The sequence below is a fragment of the Schistocerca gregaria genome, chromosome 11, assembly GCF_023897955.1.
Source record: "Schistocerca gregaria isolate iqSchGreg1 chromosome 11, iqSchGreg1.2, whole genome shotgun sequence".
In the NCBI taxonomy this organism is placed as follows: Eukaryota; Metazoa; Arthropoda; class Insecta; order Orthoptera; family Acrididae; genus Schistocerca; species Schistocerca gregaria.
In genome coordinates this window covers 16,164,706-16,190,582 of record NC_064930.1, presented here as the reverse complement: position 1 = coordinate 16,190,582, position 25,877 = coordinate 16,164,706, and the positions used below count along the sequence as shown (strand labels likewise).

At 59.4% G+C, this 25,877-nt stretch overlaps 6 protein-coding genes across 6 annotated transcripts; all 6 read left to right on the top strand.

Annotated features, from left to right (window-relative positions):
- Positions 1 to 6,150: 6,150 nt before the first annotated feature.
- On the top strand, positions 6,151 to 7,548 carry LOC126295402 (ice nucleation protein InaU-like). Its single transcript, XM_049987882.1, has one exon. The coding sequence runs from the start codon at positions 6,151 to 6,153 to the stop codon at positions 7,546 to 7,548; it is 1,398 nt and encodes a 465-aa protein (XP_049843839.1).
- Positions 7,549 to 10,171: 2,623 nt separating this feature from the next.
- LOC126295401 (ice nucleation protein-like) lies at positions 10,172 to 11,473 on the top strand. Its single transcript, XM_049987881.1, has one exon. The coding sequence runs from the start codon at positions 10,172 to 10,174 to the stop codon at positions 11,471 to 11,473; it is 1,302 nt and encodes a 433-aa protein (XP_049843838.1).
- A 3,071-nt stretch (positions 11,474 to 14,544) lies between these two features.
- LOC126295400 (ice nucleation protein-like) lies at positions 14,545 to 15,570 on the top strand. Its single transcript, XM_049987880.1, has one exon. The coding sequence runs from the start codon at positions 14,545 to 14,547 to the stop codon at positions 15,568 to 15,570; it is 1,026 nt and encodes a 341-aa protein (XP_049843837.1).
- Positions 15,571 to 16,766: 1,196 nt separating this feature from the next.
- LOC126295399 (ice nucleation protein InaU-like) lies at positions 16,767 to 18,134 on the top strand. Its single transcript, XM_049987879.1, has one exon. It carries the CDS (start codon positions 16,767 to 16,769, stop codon positions 18,132 to 18,134), a length of 1,368 nt encoding a protein of 455 aa, XP_049843836.1.
- Positions 18,135 to 19,080: 946 nt separating this feature from the next.
- On the top strand, positions 19,081 to 20,370 carry LOC126295398 (golgin subfamily A member 6-like protein 2). The gene has a single exon (XM_049987878.1). It carries the CDS (start codon positions 19,081 to 19,083, stop codon positions 20,368 to 20,370), a length of 1,290 nt encoding a protein of 429 aa, XP_049843835.1.
- Positions 20,371 to 21,893: 1,523 nt separating this feature from the next.
- Positions 21,894 to 22,640, top strand: LOC126295396 (ice nucleation protein InaU-like). The gene has a single exon (XM_049987877.1). It carries the CDS (start codon positions 21,894 to 21,896, stop codon positions 22,638 to 22,640), a length of 747 nt encoding a protein of 248 aa, XP_049843834.1.
- The last annotated feature ends 3,237 nt before the right edge of the window (positions 22,641 to 25,877 follow it).

Sequence of the window (25,877 nt, the reverse complement as noted above, 5' to 3'; positions counted from 1 at the left end):
AAAGAAGAAAAAAAGAGTAGACATTATAAAAGGAGAAAGATCATGTACTGTACTGGCAGATTAGTATTTGTATTACAGCAACATTTACATTTGTTTTCTTTTTTTTCAGGAGGGTGGAGGGGGGAGGGTCTTAGGGCACAAAACAGATAAGGTTATAAGCACCCAGTATAGAACTATACAATGCTGGGATCACCAGGCTAAAAAACTGTTGCGAGGTCAAATACAGAAAGGAAGAAACAACAAATCTAAAACATCAAGACGTTATGGAAGAGTATATAAAAGACTTTGACAAGACCAGAGTCCCCAGGTAGAAATCAAATCTCTTTTTTTCATATTACTGCTTTTTAAGAAACTTAAAAAGTGAGCCACAGTTCGGACGTCACCTACTAAAATGTCCGGCAAAGTGGGCGGTGGCCCAACCATGAGATATAAGTGGCTAAAACAGGGGCAGAGGATCAGGAAATGTCTCACTGTTAATGGCTGGCTACAGAAATGACAGCTGGGTGCAGGGTTGCTACTCAACAAGTGGCGGTGACTAAAGCGGCAATGCCCTGTTCGCAATCGAGCTAACATTACTTCCTCATGGCGAGATGGCTGGGAGGGAGTCGTCCAGGCTGTTGGGAGAGGTTCGACTACTCTGAGTTTGTTCCCATGAAGGAAGCACCAATGGCAATGCCAAAGTGATGTGATACGCAAATAGAGAAAAGTACAAATATCTTGCGAGGGAACAGAGTAGGAAGGGGTCTGACCGAGATGGACAGCGGCCTTGGTTGCAGCATCAGCAGCATTATTCCCAGGCACACGAACATGGCCAGGAACCCACATGAACATCACTTGGGCTCCCCAATCTGGGAACAAATGGAGGCAGCCCTGGATCTGTCAAATTATGGGGTGGACTGGATCTGGATCATCTAGACCCTGAAGGGCACAGAGGGAGTCAGAGCAGATCACACAGTGAGTGAGCTAGTGCATCCAGATGTAGTGAACAGCCTGATAGAGGGCAAAAAGCTCTGTGGTTAAAATTGTGCACTGGTCGAGAAGCCGGTATTGAAACTTATCATCCCTGATGACAAAAGCACACCCAACACTGTGGGTGCACTTGAACCATCAGTGTACAAAAATATGCAGTAAGAAAGTTGTGAATGAAGTTCGAGAAATTTGCACTGATAGGTCAGCTCAGGATTCAAATCCTTCAGGAATGAGCTGAGGTCAAAATGAACAGAAACATTTGCCAGAAGCCAAGGTGGTGAAGGGCTCTCACCCGTTCGGAAAGTGGAAGAAAGTGTCAACTGCAGCTCCTGAAGCAGGTGACTAAAGTGGACACCAGGAGCCTGCAGAGAAGAAACATACATCTTGTATTGGCAGTCAAGAACGTCATAAAAAAAAGGTTGGGTGGCCTGCCATGGAAGAAAGTGGAAACACATACCTACTGGGTCGGATGTCACACTGGTATGGCAGTTGTACTTCACCGGCTTTTGCGCAGAGACTCTCAACGAGGCTAGTACAGAATGCACCAGTGGTGAGACAGGTCCTTAAATGGTGTATTGTATTTAGATGGCATAAGATAGATGGCTGTGCAGAGGAGTGGACAATGCATCCATAACCCAACTTGGAGTGGACAAGAGGTTGACAGAGGCAGAGGAAGACAGTCCACTCAGCTGCCCAAGAGGTACCACCCAATACACGAAGGACATTGAGGGACTGCGTGCAGCGTGCAGCCAGGTAGGAGGTGTGAGCAGACCAACTGAGTTTCCTATTGAATGTAAGTGCTAAGAACTTCGTTGCATCCACAAATGGGAGAGCATTTTGCCCCTGTTGCAAGCACGGTGGAAGAAACACCCTGTACCGCCAGAAGTTTACGCAAACGGATTTGGTGGCAGAAGAGCAGAAACCATTAGTGACACTCCACAAATAGAGATGGTGCAGACAACGCTGAAGACAGCATTGCAGGAGACACGTCCGCTGGGAGCTGCAACAAATAGCCAAGTCGTCAATGAAAGGAGAGCCAGAAATGCCAGCTGAAAGGCAGTCCATAATTGGGTTGATAGATCTGGCAAACAGGATGACACTCAGTACAGAGCCCTGAGACACCACAATCTCATGTGAGAAGGTGTGAGATAAGGAGGAACCTACACATACCCGGAAACATTGGTCTGTTAAAAATTCCTGGATGAAAGTGGCAAGATGACCATGAACGCCCCATGTGTGCATAGTATGTAGAATACCTGTCTGCCAACAGCTATCATAGACTTTCTCAGAATCAAAGAAAAAGGCCACTGTTTGTCGCTTCTGCAAAAAATTGTTAATGATGAAAATCTACTGGGTGACAAGATAACGAACCATTGGGATCGACACTGAGCATTAGTGAGAAGACGGTGTGACTCCAACCACCACACTAATTGACCATTGATCATTCGTTCCATCACCTTACAAATGCTGCTGGTAAGGGAAATTGGATGATAGCTGGAAGTAAGAGATTTATCTTTACCAGGCTTAGGTAGGGGAACAATAATAGCTTCACGCCAAAGTGTGGGAAATACACTATCCATCCAAATATGATTGTAGGTATTGAGGAGAAAGTGCTGTCCCGCAGAGGGAAGATTCTGCAGCATGAGGACATGGATTGTATCAGGCCCAGGAGCAGTGAATGCTTGAGCTCGCTCAGTGTGAAGGAGTATTGTAGCACTCTCAATTCAAAGAGAGAAAAGAGATTGCATGAGCCTCCTCCACCTGTTTCCGACAAAGGAATGCAAGATGGTAGTGGGTGGAGCTTGAAACCTCTGTAAAGTATCAGCCCAAAGTGTTGGAAACATCGACAGGGCTGACTATGATGTTTTCCGCCACAGTCAGACCAGTGATCGGGGAGTGTGCAGTAGTCCCGGAAAGCGGGCGCAGGCCACCCCAAACAAGAGGGGACAGGGTAAAGCTGTTGAATGAGCTGGTGAAGGAAACCCAGCATACTTTCTTGCTTTTCTTAGCAGTTTGATGGATCTGCACACGTAGTTGCTTGTAGCAGATGCAGTTTGTTAACATAGGATGACGGTGAAAGACACAAAGTGTACATCGTTAGGTACCAACTGCATTGCCACACTCCACAGTCCACCAAGGGACTGAGACCTAACTGGGAGAAGTAGTAGTATGAGGGATATATGATTCGGCAGCCAAGAGAATAACGTCCACAAGGTGCTCAACCTGATCATTGTATATGGGAAACGGCCATTTGTCAAAGTCTGCCAAAGAGGAATATAGCATCCAGTCAGCAAGAAAGAATTTCCAGTGAGCAGGATGGGGTATGATTGAACAGGTGAGTTACACAAGGGAAGTGGTCAGTCGAGTAAGTATTAGAAAGAGCACACCACTCGAGGTGATGAGTGAGCTGGGCAGACCAGATCGAAGTGCCTAAGTGGGAGTAAGTGTGCAGGGTATCAGATAGAAATGTGGCATCACCATTGTTAAGGCACACAAAATTAAGATGATTAAGTAGACCCACCAGAAGGGAACCTCTAGGGCAGGCGACAGGTGAGCCCCAAAGAGGATGATGGGCACTGGTGTCACTGAGGAGCAGAAAGGGTGGAGGAAGCTGAGCAAAAAGCTGCATCGGGCCCTACTGACAGCAGAGACGAAGGGATATAAAAGGGTGCAGAGGGAAAAGGTAAATTTGGGAAGGAAAACACGAGCAGCAACTGCTTGCAGGTGTGTGCACAAGGGTATAAGAGTGATGGCAAGCATCAACTTGTAGAAGCAATGTGACACCACCATGAACAGGTCCATCCATAGCGAAATAAGATAGGAAAGAGCAAAATGGTCTTGAGGGCATAGCTTCGTTTTTTGGAGACAGACTACAAGTGGAAATTGAGATCACAGGAGCAGCTGGAGGTCTGCCCTGTTAGACCAAAGGCCACGGATATTCCATTGTAAAAGGGCCATACAATTTTGGAACACCAGAGAATGAAGAAGAAATATTCACCTTGATGGCTGCTTAGGGTGAGCTGTCGCGGGAGGATGGCCACTGGAATCTAAAAGTGGAGGATCTTAAGTCATCAACTCAGTGGGATCTAAAGAGCTTCCCCAGTGCAGGTCAGTTGAAAGGGACTGACAAGTTGAAGAGGACTGGTGAGTCAGAGAGGGGGAACACTGTGTGCCTTTCCATGATTGTTTTGACTTTTGCGGATTGGCAGACAAGCCAGATGGCTGAGAAGTCGAGGTATGCAAGAAATCTTCCTGGGAATAATCCTTTTTCAACTGATGGTTTGCTGGCTGCATAGCAACCGTCTTCGCTGATGAGGGCAAAGAACAGGTAGCAGAATCTACAGCCCAGGAAGTGGGAGATGGAGTGTCAGCTAGAAGGCACGATGACTTTGACACCATCAAACTGAACTGTAATTCACAAGTTTGCATAGCCATGTTTTTTGTCGGATAGGGAGAGGCTAACACAGTGCTGTAGCCTCCAGATGAAGGGGCATTAAGTTTATGGCTTGCCAACAGTTCCAGGCAACTGCCTACTCGTCTTGATAGATGGGACAAGAAAGAGAAGAAGCAACATGTTCTCCACATTAATTAACACAGCAGGAGGAAGGAGGTGTACAGGTACCCTCATGTGCATCCCCACTGCAAGTGACACATTTGGCTGCATTTTTACATGATGTGCTGGTATGATTGAACTGGTGACATTTGTTACAAGGCAATCGATTGGGAATTTAAGGGTGTACAGAGCTGAATTCATAGCCTGCTTTTTTCTTAGTAGGACGCATTAACCAATTGAAAGTCAGGAACACATGCGAGTGGGCACCAAAGTGTCAGTTTCCTCCTTCATAACTCTATGAACAGCAGTAACGCCCTGATCTGATAGATCATCACAGTACAGGGGGGAGGGGAAACGGCAGAACAGTACAGGGAGACGGCAGAGCGGTACGGGGAGACGGCAGAGTGGTACGTAGAGACGGCAGAGCAGTATGAGTAGACGGCAGGGCGGTACGGGGACATTGCACAGCGGTATGGGGAAACGGCAGTGCAGTACGGGGAAACGGCAGAGCGGTACAGGGAAACGGCAGACCGGTACGGGGAAACGGCAAACCGGTACTGGAAAATGGCAGAGCGGTACGGGGACATGGCAGAGCAGCACGGGGAAACGGCAGAGTGGTACGGGGAAACGGCAGAGCGGTACGGGGAGACAGCGGTACGGGGAGACAACGGGAAGGGGAAACAGCGGTACGGGGAGACAGTGGTACAGGGAGACAGCGGTACGGGGAGACAGGGGTGCGGGGTGACAGCAGGATGGGGAGACAGCTGGACAGGCAGACAAGGGATAGGGGGACAGCGGGACAGGGAGACAGCGGGACAGGTAGACAGCAGGACAGGGAGACAGCGGGACGGGGAGACAGTGGGACGGGGAGACAGCGAGACAGGGAGACAGTGGGACAGGGAGACAGCAGGACAGGCAGACAAGGGACAGGAGGACAGCGGGACAGGGAGACAGCGGGACGGGGAGACAGTGGGACGGGGAGACAGCGGGACAGGGAGACGGTGGGACAGGGAGACAGCAGGACAGGCAGACAAGGGACAGGGGGACAGCGGGACAGGGAGACAGCGGGACAGGGAGACAGCAGGACAGGGAGACAGCGGGACGGGGAGACAGTGGGACGGGGAGACAGCGGGATAGGGAGACATTGGGACAGGGAGACAGCAGGACAGGCAGACAAGGGACAGGAGGACAGCGGGACAGGGAGAAAGCGGTACGGGGAGACAGCAGCACGGGGAGACAGCGGGACGGGGAGACAGCGGGACCAGGAACAGCAGGACCGGGAGACGGCGGGACCGGGGGGACAGCGGGACGGGGAGACAGCGGGACGGGGAGACAGCGGGACGGGGAGACAGCAGGACGGGGAGACAGTGGGATGGGGAGACAGCAAAACCGGGAGATAGGGGGACATGGAGACATAAGGACAGGGAGCCAGCAGGACAGAGAGACAGCAGGACAGGGAGACTGCAGGACAGGGAACCAGCAGGACAGGAAGACAGCAGGACAGGAAGACAGCAGGACGGGGAGACAGCGGGACGGGGAGACAGCGGGACGGGGAGGTAGCGGGAAGGGGAGACAGCGGGACGGGGAGACAGCGGAACGGGGAGACATCGGGACGGAGAGACAGCGGGATGGGTAGACAGTGGGATGGGGAGACAGCAGGACAGGGAGACAGCAGGACAGGGAGACAGTGGGACGGGGAGACAATGGGACGGGGAGACAGCGGGACAGGGAGACAGTGGGACAGGGAGACAGCAGGAAAGGCAGAGAAGGGACAGGGGGACAGCGGGACAGGGAGACAGCGGGACGGGGAGACAGCAGCACGGGGAGACAGCGGGACGGGGAGACAGCGGGACGGGGAGACAGCGGGACCAGGAACTGCGGGACCAGGAGACTGGAGGACCAGGGAGACAGCGGGACGCAGAGACAGCGGGACGGGGAGACAGTGGGACGGGGAGACAGTGGGACGGGGAGACAGCGGGACAGGGAGACTGTGGGACAGGGAGACAGCAGGACAGGCAGACAAGGGACAGGGGGACAGCGGGACAGGGAGACAGCGGGACGGGGAGACAGCAGCACGGGGAGCCAGAGGGACGGGGAGACAGCGGGACCAGGAACAGCAGGACTGGGAGACGGCGGGACCGGGGAGACAGAGGGGTGGGGAGACGGCGGGACGGGGAGACAGCGAGACGGGGAGACAGTGGGACGGGGAGACAGCGGGACAGGGAGATAGCAGGACATGGAGACATAAGGACAGGGAGCCAGCAGGACAGAGAGACAGCAGGACAGGGAGACAGCAGGACAGGGAACCAGCAGGACAGGAAGACAGCAGGACAGGGAGACAGCAGGACAGGGAGACAGCAGGACGGGGAGACAGCAGGACGGGGAGACAGCGGGGCGGGGAGACAGCGGGACGGAGAGACAGCGGGACGGGTAGACAGAGGGATGGGGAGACAGCAGGACAGGGAGACAGCGGGAACGGGAAGACAGCAGGTTGGGGAGACCGCAGGACAGGGAGACAGTGGGACGGGGAGACAGCGGGACAGGGAGACAGTGGGACAGGGAGACAGCAGGACAATCAGACAAGGGACAGGGGGACAGTGGGACAGGGAGAGAGCGGCACTTGGAGACAGCAGCGTGGGGAGACGGCGGGACGGGGAGACAGCGGGATCAGGAACGGCGGGACAAAGAGACTTCGGGTACGGGGAGACAGCGGAACGGGGAGACAGCGGGTCGGGGAGACAGAGGGACCGGGAGACAGTGGGACATGGAGACAGCAGGACAGGGAGACAGCAGGACAGGGAGACAGCAGGACAGGGAGACAGCAGGACAGGGAGACAGCAGGACAGGGAACCAGCAGGACAGGAAGGCAGCAGGACAGGAAGACAGCAGGAAAGGGAGACAGCTCGACAGAGATACAGCAGGACTGGGAGACAGCAGGACAACTAGACAGCAGAAAAGGGAGACAGCAGGACAGGGGGACAGCAGGACGGGGAGCCAGCACGACAGGGAGACAGCAGCACGGGTAGACAGCAGAACTGGGAGAGAGCGGGACGGGGTGACAGCGGGACGGGGAGACAGTGGGATGGGGAGACAGTGGGACGGGGAGACAGCGGGAAAGGAAGACAGCAGGACATGCACCTAAGGGACAAGAGGACAGCGGAACAGGGAGACAGCAACGGGGAGGCAGCAGGATGGGGAGACAGCGGGAGGGGGGACAGCGGGACAGGCAGACAGCAGGACAAACAAACAGCAGGACAAAGAGACAGCAGGACGGGGAGACAGCAGGACAGGGAGCCAGCAGGACGGGGAGACAATGGGACGGGGAGACAGCGAGACGGGGAGACAGCACGACAGGGAGACAGCACGACAGGGATACAGCAGGAGAGGGAGACAGCAGGATGGGGAGACAGCATGACAGGGAGGCAGAAGGACAGGGAGACGGCGGGATGGGGAGACAGAGGGACGGGGAGACAGCAGGACAGTGAGACTGTGGGACGGGGAGGCAGCGGGACCGAGAAACAGCGGGACAGGGAGACAGCGGGTTAGGGAGACAGCTGGGCAGGGAGACAGCAGAACAGGGAGACAGCAGGACCAGGAGACAGCAGAAAAGGGAGACAGTAGGACAGGGAGACACCTGGGCAGGGAAACAGCAGGACAGGGAACCAGCAGGACAGGAAGACAGCAGGACAGGGAGACAGCGGGACGGGGAGACAGCGGGATGGGGAGACAGCGGGACGGGGAGACAGCGTGACAGGGAGAGAGCAGGACATGCACCCAAGGGACAGGGGGACAGCGGGACAGGAGGACGGCAATGGGGAGACAGCAGGATTGGGAGACAGCGGGATGGGGAGACAGAGGGACGGGGAGACAGCGGGACAGGGAGACAGCAGGACAAAGAGACAGCAGGACAAAGAGACATCAGGACGGGGAGACAGCAGGACAGTGAGCCAGCAGGAGAGGGAGACAGCACGACAGGGAGACAGCAGGACAGGCAGAGGGCAGGACGGAAAGGCAGCATGACACGGAGGCAGCAGGACGGGGAGGCAACAGGATGGGGAGACAGCGGACGGGGAAACTGCGAGACCGGGAGACAGCGGGACAGGGTGACAGCGGGACGGGGAGACAGCGGGACGGGGAGACAGTGAGAGGGGGAGACAGCGGACGGGGAGACAGCGGGACAGGGAGACAGCGGGCAGCGGGACAGGGAGACAGGGGGACAGAGAGACAGCAGGACAGGGAGACAGCAGGACAGGGAGACAGCAGGACAGGGAGCCAGCAGGACAGGGAGACAGCAGGACAGGGAGACAGCAGGACGGGGAGACAGCGGGACGGGGAGACTGCGGGAATGGGAGACAGCAGAACGGGGAGACAGCGGGACGGGGAGACAGCGGGACGGGGAGACAGCGGGATGCGGAGACAGCGGGAAGGGGAGACAGCGTGACTGGGAGACAGGGGGAAGGAGAGACAGAGGGACAGGGAGACAGCAGGACAGGGATCCAGCAGGACAGAAAGAGAGCAGGACGTGGAGACAGCAGGACAGGGAGACAGCACGACAGGGAGACGGCAGGACGGGGAGACAGCAGGACTGGGAGAGTGCGGGACGGGGAGACAGCGGGACGGGGAGGCAGCGGGACAGGGAGACAGCGGGACGGGCATATAGTGGGACAGAGAGACAGCAGTACAGGGAGACGGTGGGATGGGGAGACAGCAGGACGAGGAGACAGCAGGACAGGGAGACGGCAGGACGGGGAGACAGCATGACAGGGAATCAGCAGGACGGGGAGACAACGGGATGGGGAGACAGCGGGACGGGGAAACTGCGAGACCGGGAGACAGCGGGACAGGGTGACAGCGGGACGGGGAGACAGCGGGAAGGAGAGACAGTGAGAGGGGGAGACAGCGGACCGGGAGACAGTGGGACAGGGAGAAAGCAGGACAGGGAGACAGCGGGACAAGGAGACAGCAGGACAGGGAGACAGCACGACAGGAAAACAGCAGGACGGGGAGACAGCAGGACTGAGAGAGAGCGGGACAGGGAGACAGCAGGACGGTGAGACAGCGGGACGGGGAGACAGCAAGACAGGGAGGCAGCGGGACGGGGAGACAGCGGGACCAGGAACAGGACTGGGAGACGGCGGGACCAGGGAGACAGCGGGACGGGGAGACAGCGGACGGGGAGACAGCAGGATTGGGAGACAGTGGGATGGGGAGACAGCAGGACAGGCAGACAAGGGACAGGGGGACAGTGGGACAGGGAGACAGCGGGACGGGGGGACAGCAGCACGGGGAGACAGCGAGACGGGGAGACAGCGGGACCAGGAACAGCAGGACAGGGAGACGGTGGGACCGGGGAGACAGCGGGACGGGGAGACAGCGGGACGGGGAGACAGCAGGATGGGGAGACAGCGGGAAAGGCAGACAAGGGATAGGGGGACAGCGGGACAGGGAGACAGCAGGACAGGGAGACAGCAGGACAGGGAGACAGCAGGACAGGGAACCAGCAGGACAGGAAGACAGCAGGACAGGAAGACAGCAGGACGGGGAGACAGCGGGACGGGGAGACAGCGTGACGGGGAGGTAGCGGGAAGGGGAGACAGCGGGACGGGGAGACAGCGGAACGGGAAGACATCGGGACGGAGAGACAGCGGGATGGGTAGACAGTGGGATGGGGAGACAGCAGGACAGGGAGACAGCAGGACAGGGAGACAGTGGGACGGGGAGACAATGGGACGGGGAGACAGCGGGACAGGGAGACAGTGGGACAGGGAGACAGCAGGAAAGGCAGAGAAGGGACAGGGGGACAGCGGGACAGGGAGACAGCGGGACGGGGAGACAGCAGCACGGGGAGACAGCGGGACGGGGAGACAGCGGGACCAGGAACTGCGGGACCAGGAGACTGGAGGACCAGGGAGACAGCGGGACGCAGAGACAGCGGGACGGGGAGACAGCGGGACGGGGAGACAGTGGGACGGGGAGACAGCGGGACAGGGAGACTGTGGGACAGGGAGACAGCAGGACAGGCAGACAAGGGACAGGGGGACAGCGGGACAGGGAGACAGCGGGACGGGGAGACAGCAGCACGGGGAGCCAGAGGGACGGGGAGACAGCGGGACCAGGAACAGCAGGACTGGGAGACGGCGGGACCGGGGAGACAGAGGGGTGGGGAGACGGCGGGACGGGGAGACAGCGAGACGGGGAGACAGTGGGACGGGGAGACAGCGGGACAGGGAGATAGCAGGACATGGAGACATAAGGACAGGGAGCCAGCAGGACAGAGAGACAGCAGGACAGGGAGACAGCAGGACAGGGAACCAGCAGGACAGGAAGACAGCAGGACAGGGAGACAGCAGGACAGGGAGACAGCAGGACGGGGAGACAGCAGGACGGGGAGACAGCGGGGCGGGGAGACAGCGGGACGGAGAGACAGCGGGACGGGTAGACAGAGGGATGGGGAGACAGCAGGACAGGGAGACAGCGGGAACGGGAAGACAGCAGGTTGGGGAGACCGCAGGACAGGGAGACAGTGGGACGGGGAGACAGCGGGACAGGGAGACAGTGGGACAGGGAGACAGCAGGACAATCAGACAAGGGACAGGGGGACAGTGGGACAGGGAGAGAGCGGCACTTGGAGACAGCAGCGTGGGGAGACGGCGGGACGGGGAGACAGCGGGATCAGGAACGGCGGGACAAAGAGACTTCGGGTACGGGGAGACAGCGGAACGGGGAGACAGCGGGTCGGGGAGACAGAGGGACCGGGAGACAGTGGGACATGGAGACAGCAGGACAGGGAGACAGCAGGACAGGGAGACAGCAGGACAGGGAGACAGCAGGACAGGGAGACAGCAGGACAGGGAACCAGCAGGACAGGAAGGCAGCAGGACAGGAAGACAGAAGGAAAGGGAGACAGCTCGACAGAGATACAGCAGGACTGGGAGACAGCAGGACAACTAGACAGCAGAAAAGGGAGACAGCAGGACAGGGGGACAGCAGGACGGGGAGCCAGCACGACAGGGAGACAGCAGCACGGGTAGACAGCAGAACTGGGAGAGAGCGGGACGGGGTGACAGCGGGACGGGGAGACAGTGGGATGAGGAGACAGTGGGACGGGGAGACAGCGGGAAAGGAAGACAGCAGGACATGCACCCAAGGGACAAGGGGACAGCGGAACAGGGAGACAGCAACGGGGAGGCAGCAGGATGGGGAGACAGCGGGAGGGGGGACAGCGGGACAGGCAGACAGCAGGACAAACAAACAGCAGGACAAAGAGACAGCAGGACGGGGAGACAGCAGGACAGGGAGCCAGCAGGACGGGGAGACAATGGGACGGGGAGACAGCGAGACGGGGAGACAGCACGACAGGGAGACAGCACGACAGGGATACAGCAGGAGAGGGAGACAGCAGGATGGGGAGACAGCATGACAGGGAGGCAGCAGGACAGGGAGACGGCGGGATGGGGAGACAGAGGGACGGGGAGACAGCAGGACAGTGAGACTGTGGGACGGGGAGGCAGCGGGACCGAGAAACAGCGGGACAGGGAGACAGCGGGTTAGGGAGACAGCTGGGCAGGGAGACAGCAGAACAGGGAGACAGCAGGACCAGGAGACAGCAGAACAGGGAGACAGTAGGACAGGGAGACACCTGGGCAGGGAAACAGCAGGACAGGGAACCAGCAGGACAGGAAGACAGCAGGACAGGGAGACAGCGGGACGGGGAGACAGCGGGATGGGGAGACAGCGGGACGGGGAGACAGCGTGACAGGGAGAGAGCAGGACATGCACCCAAGGGACAGGGGGACAGCGGGACAGGAGGACGGCAATGGGGAGACAGCAGGATTGGGAGACAGCGGGATGGGGAGACAGAGGGACGGGGAGACAGCGGGACAGGGAGACAGCAGGACAAAGAGACAGCAGGACAAAGAGACATCAGGACGGGGAGACAGCAGGACAGTGAGCCAGCAGGAGAGGGAGACAGCACGACAGGGAGACAGCAGGACAGGCAGAGGGCAGGACGGAAAGGCAGCATGACACGGAGGCAGCAGGACGGGGAGGCAACAGGATGGGGAGACAGCGGACGGGGAAACTGCGAGACCGGGAGACAGCGGGACAGGGTGACAGCGGGACGGGGAGACAGCGGGACGGGGAGACAGTGAGAGGGGGAGACAGCGGACGGGGAGACAGCGGGACAGGGAGACAGCGGGCAGCGGGACAGGGAGACAGGGGGACAGAGAGACAGCAGGACAGGGAGACAGCAGGACAGGGAGACAGCAGGACAGGGAGCCAGCAGGACAGGGAGACAGCAGGACAGGGAGACAGCAGGACGGGGAGACAGCGGGACGGGGAGACTGCGGGAATGGGAGACAGCGGAACGGGGAGACAGCGGGACGGGGAGACAGCGGGTTCGGGGAGACAGCGGGATGGGGAGACAGCGGGAAGGGGAGACAGCGTGACTGGGAGACAGGGGGAAGGAGAGACAGAGGGACAGGGAGACAGCAGGACAGGGATCCAGCAGGACAGAAAGACAGCAGGACGGGGAGACAGCAGGACAGGGAGACAGCACGACAGGGAGACGGCAGGACGGGGAGACAGCAGGACTGGGAGAGTGCGGGACGGGGAGACAGCGGGACGGGGAGGCAGCGGGACAAGGAGACAGCGGGACGGGCATATAGTGGGACAGGGAGACAGCAGTACAGGGAGACGGTGGGATGGGGAGACAGCAGGACGAGGAGACAGCAGGACAGGGAGACGGCAGGACGGGGAGACAGCATGACAGGGAATCAGCAGGACGGGGAGACAACGGGATGGGGAGACAGCGGGACGGGGAAACTGCGAGACCGGGAGACAGCGGGACAGGGTGACAGCGGGACGGGGAGACAGCGGGACGGAGAGACAGTGAGAGGGGGAGACAGCGGACCGGGAGACAGTGGGACAGGGAGAAAGCAGGACAGGGAGACAGCGGGACAAGGAGACAGCAGGACAGGGAGACAGCACGACAGGAAAACAGCAGGACGGGGAGACAGCAGGACTGAGAGAGAGCGGGACAGGGAGACAGCAGGACGGTGAGACAGCGGGACGGGGAGACAGCAAGACAGGGAGGCAGCGGGACGGGGAGACAGCGGGACCAGGAACAGGACTGGGAGACGGCGGGACCAGGGAGACAGCGGGACGGGGAGACAGCGGACGGGGAGACAGCAGGATTGGGAGACAGTGGGATGGGGAGACAGCGGGACCGGGAGATAGCAGGACATGGAGACATAAGGACAGGGAGCCAGCAGGACAGAGAGACAGCAGGACAGGGAGACAGCAGGACAGGGAACCAGCAGGACAGGAAGACAGCAGGACTGGGAGACAGCAGGACGGGGAGACAGTGGAACGGGGAGACAGCGGGACAGGGAGACAGTGGGACAGGGAGACAGCAGGACAGGCAGACAAGGGACAGGAGGACAGCGGGACAGGGAGACAACGGGACGGGGAGACTGTGGGACGGGGAGACAGCGGGACAGGGAGACAGCAGGACAGGCAGACAAGGGACAGGGGGACAGTGGGACAGGGAGACAGCGGGACGGGGGGACAGCAGCACGGGGAGACAGCGAGACGGGGAGACAGCGGGACCAGGAACAGCAGGACAGGGAGACGGTGGGACCGGGGAGACAGCGGGACGGGGAGACAGCGGGACGGGGAGACAGCAGGATGGGGAGACAGCGGGAAAGGCAGACAAGGGATAGGGGGACAGCGGGACAGGGAGACAGCAGGACAGGGAGACAGCAGGACAGGGAGACAGCAGGACAGGGAGCCAGCAGGACAGAGAGACAGCAGGAGAGGGAGACAGCAGGACAGGGAACCAGCAGGACAGGAAGACAGCAGGACAGGGAGACAGCAGGACAGGGAGACAGCAGGACGGGGAGACAGCGGGACGGGGATACAGCTTGACGGGGAGATAGCGGGAAGGGGAGACAGCGGGACGGGGAGACAGCGGAACTTGGAGACAGCAGGACGGAGAGACAGCGGGATGGGTAGAAAGTGGGATGGGGAGACAGCAGGACAGGGAGACAGCAGGACAGGGAGACAGTGGGACGGGGAGACAATGGGATGGGGAGACAGCGGGACAGGGAGACAGTGGGACAGGGAGACAGCAGGACAGGCAGACAAGGGACAGGGGGACAGCGGGACAGGGAGACAGCGGGACGGGGAGACAGCAGCACGGGGAGACAGCGGGACGGGGAGACAGCGGGAGCAGGAACAGCAGGACTGGGAGACGGCGGGACCGGGGAGACAGCGGGACGGGGAGAGAGCGAAACGGGGAGACAGCAGGATGGGGAGACAGTGGGATGGGGAGACAGCGGGACCGGGAGATAGCGGGACATGGGGACATAAGACAGGGAGCCAGCAGGACAGAGAGACACCAGGACAGGGAGACAGCAGGACAGGGAACCAGCAGGACAGGAAGACAGCAGGACAGGGAGACAGAAGGACAGGGAGACAGCAGGACAGGGAGACAGCGGGACGGGGAGACAGTGGGACGGGGAGACAGCGGGACAGGGAGACAGTGGCACAGGGAGACAGCAGGACAGGCAGACAAGGGACAGATGGACAGCAGGACAGGGAGACGGCGGGACGGGGAGACAGCAGCACGGGGAGACAGCGAGACGGGGAGACAGCGGGACCAGGAACAGCAGGACCGGGAGACGGCGGGACCGGTGAGACAGCGGGAGCAGGAACAGCAGGACTGGGAGACAGCGGGACGGGGAGACAGCAGGACGGGGAGACAGCGGGACGGGGAGACAGCAGGACGGGGAGACAGCGGGACAGGGAGAGAGCAGGACATGCACCCAAGGGACAGGGGGAAAGCGGGACAGGAGGACGGCAATGGGGAGACAGCAGGATTGGGAGAGAGCGGGATGGGGAGACAGAGGGACGGGGAGACAGTGGGACAGGGAGACAGCAGGACAAAGAGACAGCAGGACAAAGAGACATCAGGACGGGGAGACAGCAGGACAGTGAGTCAGCAGGAGAGGGAGACAGCACGACAGGGAGACAGCCGGACAGGCTGAGGGCAGGACGGAAAGGCAGCATGACAGGGTGGCAGCAGGACGGGGAGACAACAGGATGGGGAGACAGCGGACGGGGAAACTGCGAGACCGGGAGACAGCGGGACAGGGTGACAGCGGGACGGGGAGACTGCGGGACGGGGAGACAGTGAGAGGGGGAGACAGCGGACCGGGAGACAGCGGGACAGGGAGACAGCGGGACAGCGGGACAGGGAGACAGGGGGACAGAGAGACAGCAGGACAGGGAGACAGCAGGACAGGGAGACAGCAGGACAGGAAGCCAGCAGGACAGGGAGACATCAGGACAGGGAGACAGCAGGACGGGGAGACAGCGGGACGGGGAGACTGCGGGACTGGGAGACAGCGGAACGGGGAGACAGCGGGACGGGGAGACAGCGTGACGGGGAGACAGCGGGACGGGGAGACAGCGGGACGGGGAGACAGCGTGACTGGGAGACAGGGGGAAGGGGAGACAGCGGGACAGGGAGACAGCAGGACAAGGATCCAGCAGGACAGAAAGACAGCAGGACAGGGAGACAGCAGGACAGGGAGACAGCACGACAGGGAGACGGCAGAACGGGGAGACAGTAGGACTGGGAGAGAGCGGGATGGGGAGACAGCGGGACGGGGAGACAGCGGGACAGGGAGACAGCGGGACGGGCATATAGTGGGACAGGGAGACAGCAGTACAGGGAGACGGTGGGATGGGGAGACAGCGGGACGGGTAGACAGCAGGACAGGGAGACCGCAGGACGGGGAGACAGCATGACAGGGAATAAGCAGGACGGGGAGACAACGGGATGGTGAGACAGCGGGACGGGGAAACTGCGAGACCGGGAGACAGTGGGACAGGGTGACAGCGGGACGGGGAGACAGCGGGACGGAGAGACAGTGAGAGGGGGAGACAGCGGACCGGGAGACAGCGGGACAGGGAGAAAGCAGGACAGGGAGACAGCGGGACAAGGAGACAGCAGGACAGGGAGCCAGCAGGACAGAGAGACAGCAGGAGAGGGAGACAGCAGGACAGGGAACCAGCAGGACAGGAAGACAGCAGGACAGGGAGACAGCAGGACAGGGAGACAGCAGGACGGGGAGACAGCGGGACGGGGATACAGCTTGACGGGGAGATAGCGGGAAGGGGAGACAGCGGGACGGGGAGACAGCGGAACTTGGAGACAGCAGGACGGAGAGACAGCGGGATGGGTAGAAAATGGGATGGGGAGACAGCAGGACAGGGAGACAGCAGGACAGGGAGACAGTGGGACGGGGAGACAATGGGATGGGGAGACAGCGGGACAGGGAGACAGTGGGACAGGGAGACAGCAGGACAGGCAGAGAAGGGACAGGGGGACAGGGGGACAGGGAGACAGCGGGACGGGGAGACAGCAGCATGGGGAGACAGCGGGACGGGGAGACAGAGGGACCAGGAATTGCAGGACCAGGAGACAGCAGGACCAGGGAGACAGCGGGACGCGGAGACAGCGGGACGGGGAGACAGCGGGACAGGGAGACAGTGGGACGGGGAGACAGCGGGACAGGGAGACTGTGGGACAGGGAGACAGCAGGACAGGCAGACAAGGGACAGGGGGACAGCGGGACAGGGAGACAGCGGGATGGGGAGACAGCAGCACGGGGAGCCAGCGGGACGGGGAGACAGCGGGACCAGGAACAGCAGGACTGGTAGACGGCGGGACCGGGGAGACAGCGGGACGGGGAGACAGCGGGACGGGGAGACAGCAAGACGGGGAGACAGTTGGACGGGGAGACAGCGGGACAGGGAGATAGCGGGACATGGAGACATAAGGACAGGGAGCCAGCAGGACAGAGAGACAGCAGGACAGGGAGACAGCAGGACAGGGAACCAGCAGGACAGGAAGACAGCAGGACAGGGAGACAGCAGGACAGGGAGACAGCAGGACAGTGAGACGGCAGGACGGGGAGACAGAGGGACAGGGAGACAGTGGCACCGGGAGACAGCAGGACAGGCAGACAAGGGACAGATGGACAGCAGGACAGGGAGACGGCGGGACGGGGAGACAGCAGCACGGGGAGACAGCGAGACGGGGAGACAGCGGGACCAGGAACAGCAGGACCGGGAGACGGCGGGACCGGGGAGACAGCGGGACGGGGAGACAGCGGGATGGGGAGACAGCAGGACGGGGAGACAGCGGGACAGGGAAAGAGCAGGACATGCACCCAAGGGACAGGGGGACAGCGGGACAGGAGGACGGCAATGGGGAGACAGCAGGATTGGGAGACAGCGGGATGGGGAGACAGAGGGACGGGGAGACAGTGGGACAGGGAGACAGCAGTACAAAGAGACAGCAGGACAAAGAGACATCAGGACGGGGAGACAGCAGGACAGTGAGCCAGCAGGAGAGGGAGACAGCACGACAGGGAGACAGCCGGACAGGCTGAGGGCAGGACGGAAAGGCAGCATGACAGGGAGGCAGCAGGACGGGGAGACAACAGGATGGGGAGACAGCGGACGGGGAAACTGCGAGACCGGGAGACAGCGGGACAGGGTGACAGCGGGACGGGGAGACTGCGGGACGGGGAGACAGTGAGAGGGGGAGACAGCGGACCGGGAGACAGCGGGACAGGGAGACAGCGGGACAGCGGGACAGGGAGACAGGGGGACAGAGAGACAGCAGGACAGGGAGACAGCAGGACAGGGATACAGCAGGACAGGAAGCCAGCAGGACAGGGAGACAGCAGGACAGGGAGACAGCAGGACGGGGAGACAGCGGGACGGGGAGACTGCGGGACTGGGAGACAGCGGAACGGGGAGACAGCGGGACGGGGAGACAGCGTGACGGGGAGACAGCGGGACGGGGAGACAGCGGGACGGGGAGACAGCGTGACTGGGAGACAGGGGGAAGGGGAGACAGCGGGACAGGGAGACAGCAGGACAGGGAGACAGCAGGACAGGGAGACAGCACGACAGGGAGACGGCAAAACGGGGAGACAGCAGGACTGGGAGAGAGCGGGATGGGGAGACAGCGGGACGGGGAGACAGCGGGACAGGGAGACAGCGGGACGGGCATATAGTGGGACAGGGAGACAGCAGTACAGGGAGACGGTGGGATGGGGAGACAGCGGGACGGGTAGACAGCAGGACAGTGAGACGGCAGGACGGGGAGACAGCATGACAGGGAATAAGCAGGACGGGGAGACAACGGGATGGTGAGACAGCGGGACGGGGAAACAGCGAGACCGGGAGACAGCGGGACAGGGTGACAGCGGGACGGGGAGACAGCGGGACGGAGAGACAGTGAGAGGGGGAGACAGCGGACCGGGAGACAGCGGGACAGGGGGAAAGCAGGACAGGGAGACAGCGGGACAAGGAGACAGCAGGACAGGGAGCCAGCAGGACAGAGAGACAGCAGGACAGGGAGACAGCAGGACGGGGAGACAGCGGGACGGGGATACAGCTTGACGGGGAGATAGCGGGAAGGGGAGACAGCGGGACGGGTAGACAGCGGAACGGGGAGACAGCGGGACGGGGAGACAATGGGATGGGGAGACAGCGGGACAGGGAGACAGTGGGACAGGGAGACAGCAGGACAGGCAGAGAAGGGACAGGGTGACAGGGGGACAGGGAGACAGCGGGACGGGGAGACAGCAGCATGGGGAGACAGCGGGACGGGGAGACAGAGGGACCAGGAATTGCGGGACCAGGAGACAGCAGGACCAGGGAGACAGCGGGACGCGGAGACAGCGGGACGGGGAGACAGCGGGACAGGGAGACAGTGGGACGGGGAGACAGCGGGACAGGGAGACTGTGGGACAGGGAGACAGCAGGACAGGCAGACAAGGGACAGGGGGACAGCGGGACAGGGAGACAGCGGTATGGGGAGACAGCAGCACGGGGAGCCAGCGGGACGGGGAGAAAGCGGGACCAGGAACAGCAGGACTGGTAGACGGCGGGACCGGGGAGACAGCGGGACGGGGAGACAGCGGGACGGGGAGACAGCAAGACGGGGAGACAGTTGGACGGGGAGACAGCGGGACAGGGAGATAGCGGGACATGGAGACATAAGGACAGGGAGCCAGCAGGACAGAGAGACAGCAGGACAGGGAGACAGCAGGACAGGGAACCAGCAGGACAGGAAGACAGCAGGACAGGGAGACAGCAGGACAGGGAGACAGCAGGAAGGGGAGACAGCAGGACGGGGAGACGGCAGGACGGGGAGACAGAGGGACGGTGAGATAGCGGAAAGGGGAGACAGCGGGACGGGGAGACAGCGGGACGGGGAGACAGCGGGACGGAGAGACAGCGGGACGGGTAGACAGAGGGATGGGGACAGCAGGACAGGGAGACAGCACGACAGAGAGACAGCAGGACAGGGAGACAGCGGGACGGGGAGAGAGTGGGACGGGGAGACAGCGGGACGGGGAGACAGTGGGCAGGGAAACAGCAGGACAGGCAGACAAGGGTCAGGGGGACAGCGGGACAGGGAGACAGCGGCACGGGGAGACAGCAGCACGGGGAGCCAGTGGGACGGGGAGACAGCAGGACCAGGAGACAGCGGGAACGGGAAGACAACGGGACGGGGAGACAGCGGGACAGGGAGACAGTGGGTCGGGGAGATAGTGGGACCGGGAGACAGCGGGGCATGGAGACAGCAGGACAGGGAGCCAGCAGGACAGGGAGACCGCAGGACAGGGAGGCAGCACGACAAGGAGACAGCAGGACGGGGAGACAGCAGGACTGGGAGAGAGCAGGACGGGGAGACAGCGGGACGGGGAGACAGCAGGATAGGGGAGACAGCCAGATGGGGAGACAGCGGGACAGGGTGACAGCAGGACATTCACCCAAGGGATAGGGGGACAGCGGGACAGGGAGAGAACAGGACAAAGAGAGAGCAGGACAAAGAGACATCAGGACGGGGAGACAGCAGGACAGTGAGCCAGCAGGAGAGGGAGACAGCACGACAAGGAGACAGCAGGACAGGCAGACGGCGGGATGGGGAGACAGAGGGACGGGGAGACAGCAGGACAGTGAGACTGTGGGACGGGGAGACAGCGGGACGAAGAGACAGTGGGACAGGGAGACAGCGGGTTAGTGAGACAGCTGGGCAGGGAGACAGCAGGACAGGGAGACAGCAGGACCAGGAGACAGCAGAACAGGGAGACAGTAGGACAGGGAGACAGCTGGGCAGGGAGACAGCAGGACAGGGAACCAGCAGGACAGGAAGACAGCAGGACAAGGAGACAGCAGGACAGGGAGACAGCGGGACGGGGAGACAGCGGGATGGGGCGACAGCGGGACGGGGAGACAGCGTGACAGGGAGAGAGCAGGACATGCATCCAAGGGACAGGGGGACAGCGGGACAGGGAGACAGCAACGGGGAGCAGCAGGACGGGGAGACAACGGGATGGGGAGACAGCGGACGGGGAAACTGCGAGACCGGGAGACTGCGGGACAGGGTGACAGCGGGACGGGGAGACAGCGGGACGGGGAGACAGTGAGAGGGGGAGACAGCGGACCGGGAGACAGCGGGACAGGGAGACAGCGGGACAGCGGGACAGGGAGACAGGGGGACAGAGAGACAGCAGGACAGGGAGACAGCAGGACAGGGAGACACCAGGACAGGGAGCCAGCAGGACAGGGAGACAGCAGGACAGGGAGACAGCAGGACGGGGGACAGCGGGACGGGGAGACTGCGGGACTGGGAGACAGCGGAACGGGGAGACAGCGGGACGGGGAGACAGCGGGACGGGGAGACAGTGGGACGGGGAGACAGCGGGACGGGGAGACAGCGTGACTGTGAGACAGGGGGAAGGGGAGACAGCGGGACAGGGAGACAGCAGGACAGGGATCCAGCAGGACAGAAAGACAGCAGGACAGGGAGACAGCAGGACAGGGAGACAGCACGACAGGGAGACAGCAGGACGGGGAGACAGCGGGACAGGGAGACAGCGGGACGGGCATATAGTGGGACAGGGAGACAGCAGTACAGGGAGATGGTGGGATGGGGAGACAGCGGGACGGGGAGACAGCAGGACAGGGAATTAGCAGGGCGGGGAGACAACGGGATGGGGAGACAGCGGGACGGGGAAACTGCGAGACCGGGAGACAGTGGGACAGGGTGACAGCGGGATGGGGAGACAGCGGGATGGGGAGACAGTGAGAGGGGGAGACAGCGGACCGGGAGACAGCGGGACAGGGAGACAGCGGGACAGGGAGACAGCGGGACAAGGAGACAGCAGGACAGGGAGACAGCACGACAGGAAAACAGCAGGACGGGGAGACAGCAGGACTGGGAGAGAGCGGGACAGGGAGACAGCAGGACGGTGAGACAGCGGGACGGGGAGACAGCATGACAGGGAGGCAGCAGGACGGGGAGACAGAGGGACGGGGAAACTGCGGGACAGGGAGACAGCGGGACGGGGAGACAGCGGGACGGGGAGACAGCGAGACTGGGAAACAGGGGGAAGGGGAGACAGAGGGACGGGGAGACAGCGGGACCGGGAGACAGTGGGACGGAGAGACAGTGAGAGCGGGAGACAGCGGGACGGGGAGACAGCGGGACAGGGAGACAGCAGGACAGGGAACCAGCAGGACAGGAAGACAGCAGGACAGGGAGACAGCAGGACAGGGAGACAGCACGACAGGGAGACAGCAAGACTGGGAGACAGCAGGACTGGGAGAGAGCGGGACGGGGAGAGAGCGGGACGCTGAGAGAGCGGGACGGGGAGACAGCGGGACGGAGAGACAGCGGGACCGGGAGGCAGTGGGACGGAGAGACAGCGAGAGCGGGAGACAGCGGGACGGGGAGACATCGGGACAGGGAGACAGCGGGACAGGGAGACAGCGGTACAGGGAGACAGCGGGACAGGGAGGCAGCGGGACAGGGAGACAGCAGGACAGGGAGACAGCGGGACCGGCAGACAGCAGGACAGGCAGACAGCAGGACAGGCAGGCAGCAGGACAGGCAGACAGTTGGACAGGGAGACAGCAGGACAGGGAGACAGCAATACAGGGAGACAGCAGGACATGGAGACAGCAGGACTGGGAGAGAGCGGGACGGGGAGACAGCGGGACGCTGAGACAGCGGGACGGGTAGACAGCGGGACGGAGAGACAGCGGGACCGGGAGGCAGTGGGACGGAGAGACAGCGAGAGCGGGAGACAGCGGGACGGGGAGACAGCGGGACAGGGAGACAGCGGGACAGGGAGACAGCGGTACAGGGAGACAGCGGGACAGGGAAACAGCAGGACAGGGAAACAGCAGGACAGGGAAACTGCAGTAGAGGGAAACAGCAGTAAGGGAAACAGCAGTACAGGGAAAGAGCAGTAATGGAAAGAGCAGTAAGGGAAAAAGCAGTTCTAGTAACATTTGTATGATGTATTTTTAAGGCCAAGATACAAATAATTAACGAACTTCCTGAAGGAACTCGTGGAGGCTATAGAATCAGTGATGAGTCAAGTATGCCTTAGTAGTTGATGAGTTGACTTGTAATTTACCAGTAAATTTATTGATTTAATTTGCAGGCGGAGTTCATTATAAATAACTTTCCCATAACACAAGGTTGCTTTTTTATTCAGGGTGGTGTTGGTGGGCTCTAAATGAATGTTTCCTTTATATCTGGTGTTACAGGAGTGAATATTTTCATTTTTCTGGAAGAGAGTGAGATTTTCCATTGAGTAGTATTTCACAAACACAGTTATCTCATACACATAAATGCATGGCACTGTGAGGTTTTCTACCTATTTAAAGAGTGGTCTACAGGTTTTGTTCCATTTTACACTTCCATTATTGTTAAAATTCTTTTTTGTAGCCTAAACAGCTTTTGGCTAAAATAATAGTTACCCCAGAAAATAATTCCATATTTCAGTTATGAGCAATTATAGGCATACTACACAGTTTTCATAGAATCTTTGTTGCAGCATTCCTCCAATATTCTCATTAAGTAGCATGCAGTGCTTAATTTCTTACAGACTTTTTTAATATGCATCCCCATTAAAGATTATCTTGGAGCTATACTCACAAGAACTTAATGTTGTCTACATTCTGAAGGTCTGTCAGATATCTTAGTCTGAACAGTTTGCTCACCTTACTTCACAGTATAGAAGTATAGTTCCACTGTATTACTTCCATTTATTTCCAATTTGTTATGACTTAACCAGTTTTCATTATTGTTTAGTGTCTCCGTGGTAGACCTATGAAGCATTTCCAATTCATTCCCACTCACTAGCACACTTGTATCATCAGTAAACTGGATGACGTTCTTGCAGAATTTGTTTAGGTCATTCACATTTAACAGAAATAGAAGAAGTCACAGAACTGAACCTTGTGGCACTCCATATTCAATAGTTTCATTGTCTGAATAATTCTGATGTTTGATGTTGCACTTCAACCACTTGATTTTGCCACTTATGTATGACTTCATCCAGTTGTTAGATGTCCCTATAATACACATGTTGTCAAGCTTAGGCAATAGTTTTGTGTGATATATGATATCCAAAGTCTTAGACAGATCTGCAATATTCCTATGACATTTTCGCCTCATCTAGTTTCTGAAGTACTTCACTTAATACACTCCTGGAAATGGAAAAAAGAACACATTGACACCGGTGTGTCAGACCCACCATACTTGCTCCGGACACTGCGAGAGGGCTGTACAAGCAATGATCACACGCACGGCACAGCGGACACACCAGGAACCGTGGTGTTGGCTGCCGAATGGCGCTAGTTGCTCAGCATTTGTGCACCGCCGCCGTTAGTGTCAGCCAGTTTGCCGTGGCATACGGAGCTCCATCGCTGTCTTTAACACTGACAGCATGCCGCGACAGCGTGGACGTGAACCATATGTGCAGTTGACGGACTTTGAGCAAGGGCAAATAGTGGGCATGCGGGAGGCCGGGTGGACGAACCGCTGAATTGCCCAACACGTGGGGCGTGAGGTCTCCACAGTACATCGATGTTGTCCCCAGTGGTCGGCGGAAGGTGCACATGCCCGTCAACCTGGGACCGGACCGCAGCGACGCACGGATGCACGCCAAGACCGTAGGATCCTACAAAGTGCCGTAGGGGACCGCACAGCCACTTACCAGCAAATTAGGGACACTGTTGCTCCTGGGGTATCGGCGAGGACCATTCGCGACCGTCTCCATGAAGCTGGGCTACGGTCCCATACACCGTTAGGCCGTCTTCCGCTCACGCCCCAACATCGTGCAGCCCGCCTCCAGTAGTGTCGCAACAGGCGTGAATGGAGGGACGAATGGAGACGTGTCGTCTTCAGCGATGAGAGTCGCTTCTGCCTTGGTGCCAATGATGGTCGTATGCGTGTTTGGCGCCATGCAGGTGAGCGCCACAATCAGGACTGCATACGACCGAGGCACACAGGGCCAACACCCGGCATCATGGTGTGGGGAGCGATCTCCTACACTGGCCGTACACCTCTGGTGATCGTCGAGGGGACACTGAATAGTGCACGGTACATCCAAACCGTCTTCGAACCCATAGTTCTACCATTCCTAGACCGGCAAGGGAACTTGCTGTTCCACCAGGACAATGCATGTCCGCATGTATCCCATGCCACCCAACGTGCTCTGGAATGTGTAAGTCAACTACCCTGGCCAGCAAGATCTCCGGATCTGTCCCCCATTGAGCACGTTTGGAACTGGATGAAGCATCGTCTAACGCGGTCTGCACGTCCAGCACGAACGCTGGTCCAACTGAGGCACCAGGTGGAAATGGCATGGCAAGCCATTCCACAGGACTACATCCAGCATCTGTATGGTCGTATCCATGGGAGAATAGCAGCCTGCATTGCTGCAAAAGGTGGATATACACTGTACTAGTGCCGACATTGTGCATGCTCTGTTGGCTGTGTCTATGTGCCAGTGGTTCTGTCAGTGTGATCATGTGATGTATCTGACACCAGGAATGTGTCAATAAAGTTTCCCCTTCCTGGAACAATATATTCATGGTGTTCTTATTTCAATTTCCAGGAGTGTAGTTCAAAAATTGCTGTATCAGTTGATTGGCCTTTCCAGAAACCATGTCATGCTGTGGATAGTATTTTGTGCTGTTCCAGAAAATCTACTATTCTTCCTTGAATTTTTTTATTTTTTTTTTATTTTTGAGGGTACAGATAGTGGCCTGTAGTTACCTGCTTCATTCTTTTTACCTTTTTGAATAGTGGTTTGAGCTTAACTGTTTTTAGGCATGATGGGAAAATTCTGTTTCGAAAGGAACTATTAGAAAGGTGAGCTAATTAGTCAGTAATGAGATCTCCACATATTTTACTAAGGCTGTCTGGGATGCCGTCTATTCCAGTGGAACAATTCATTTTTAA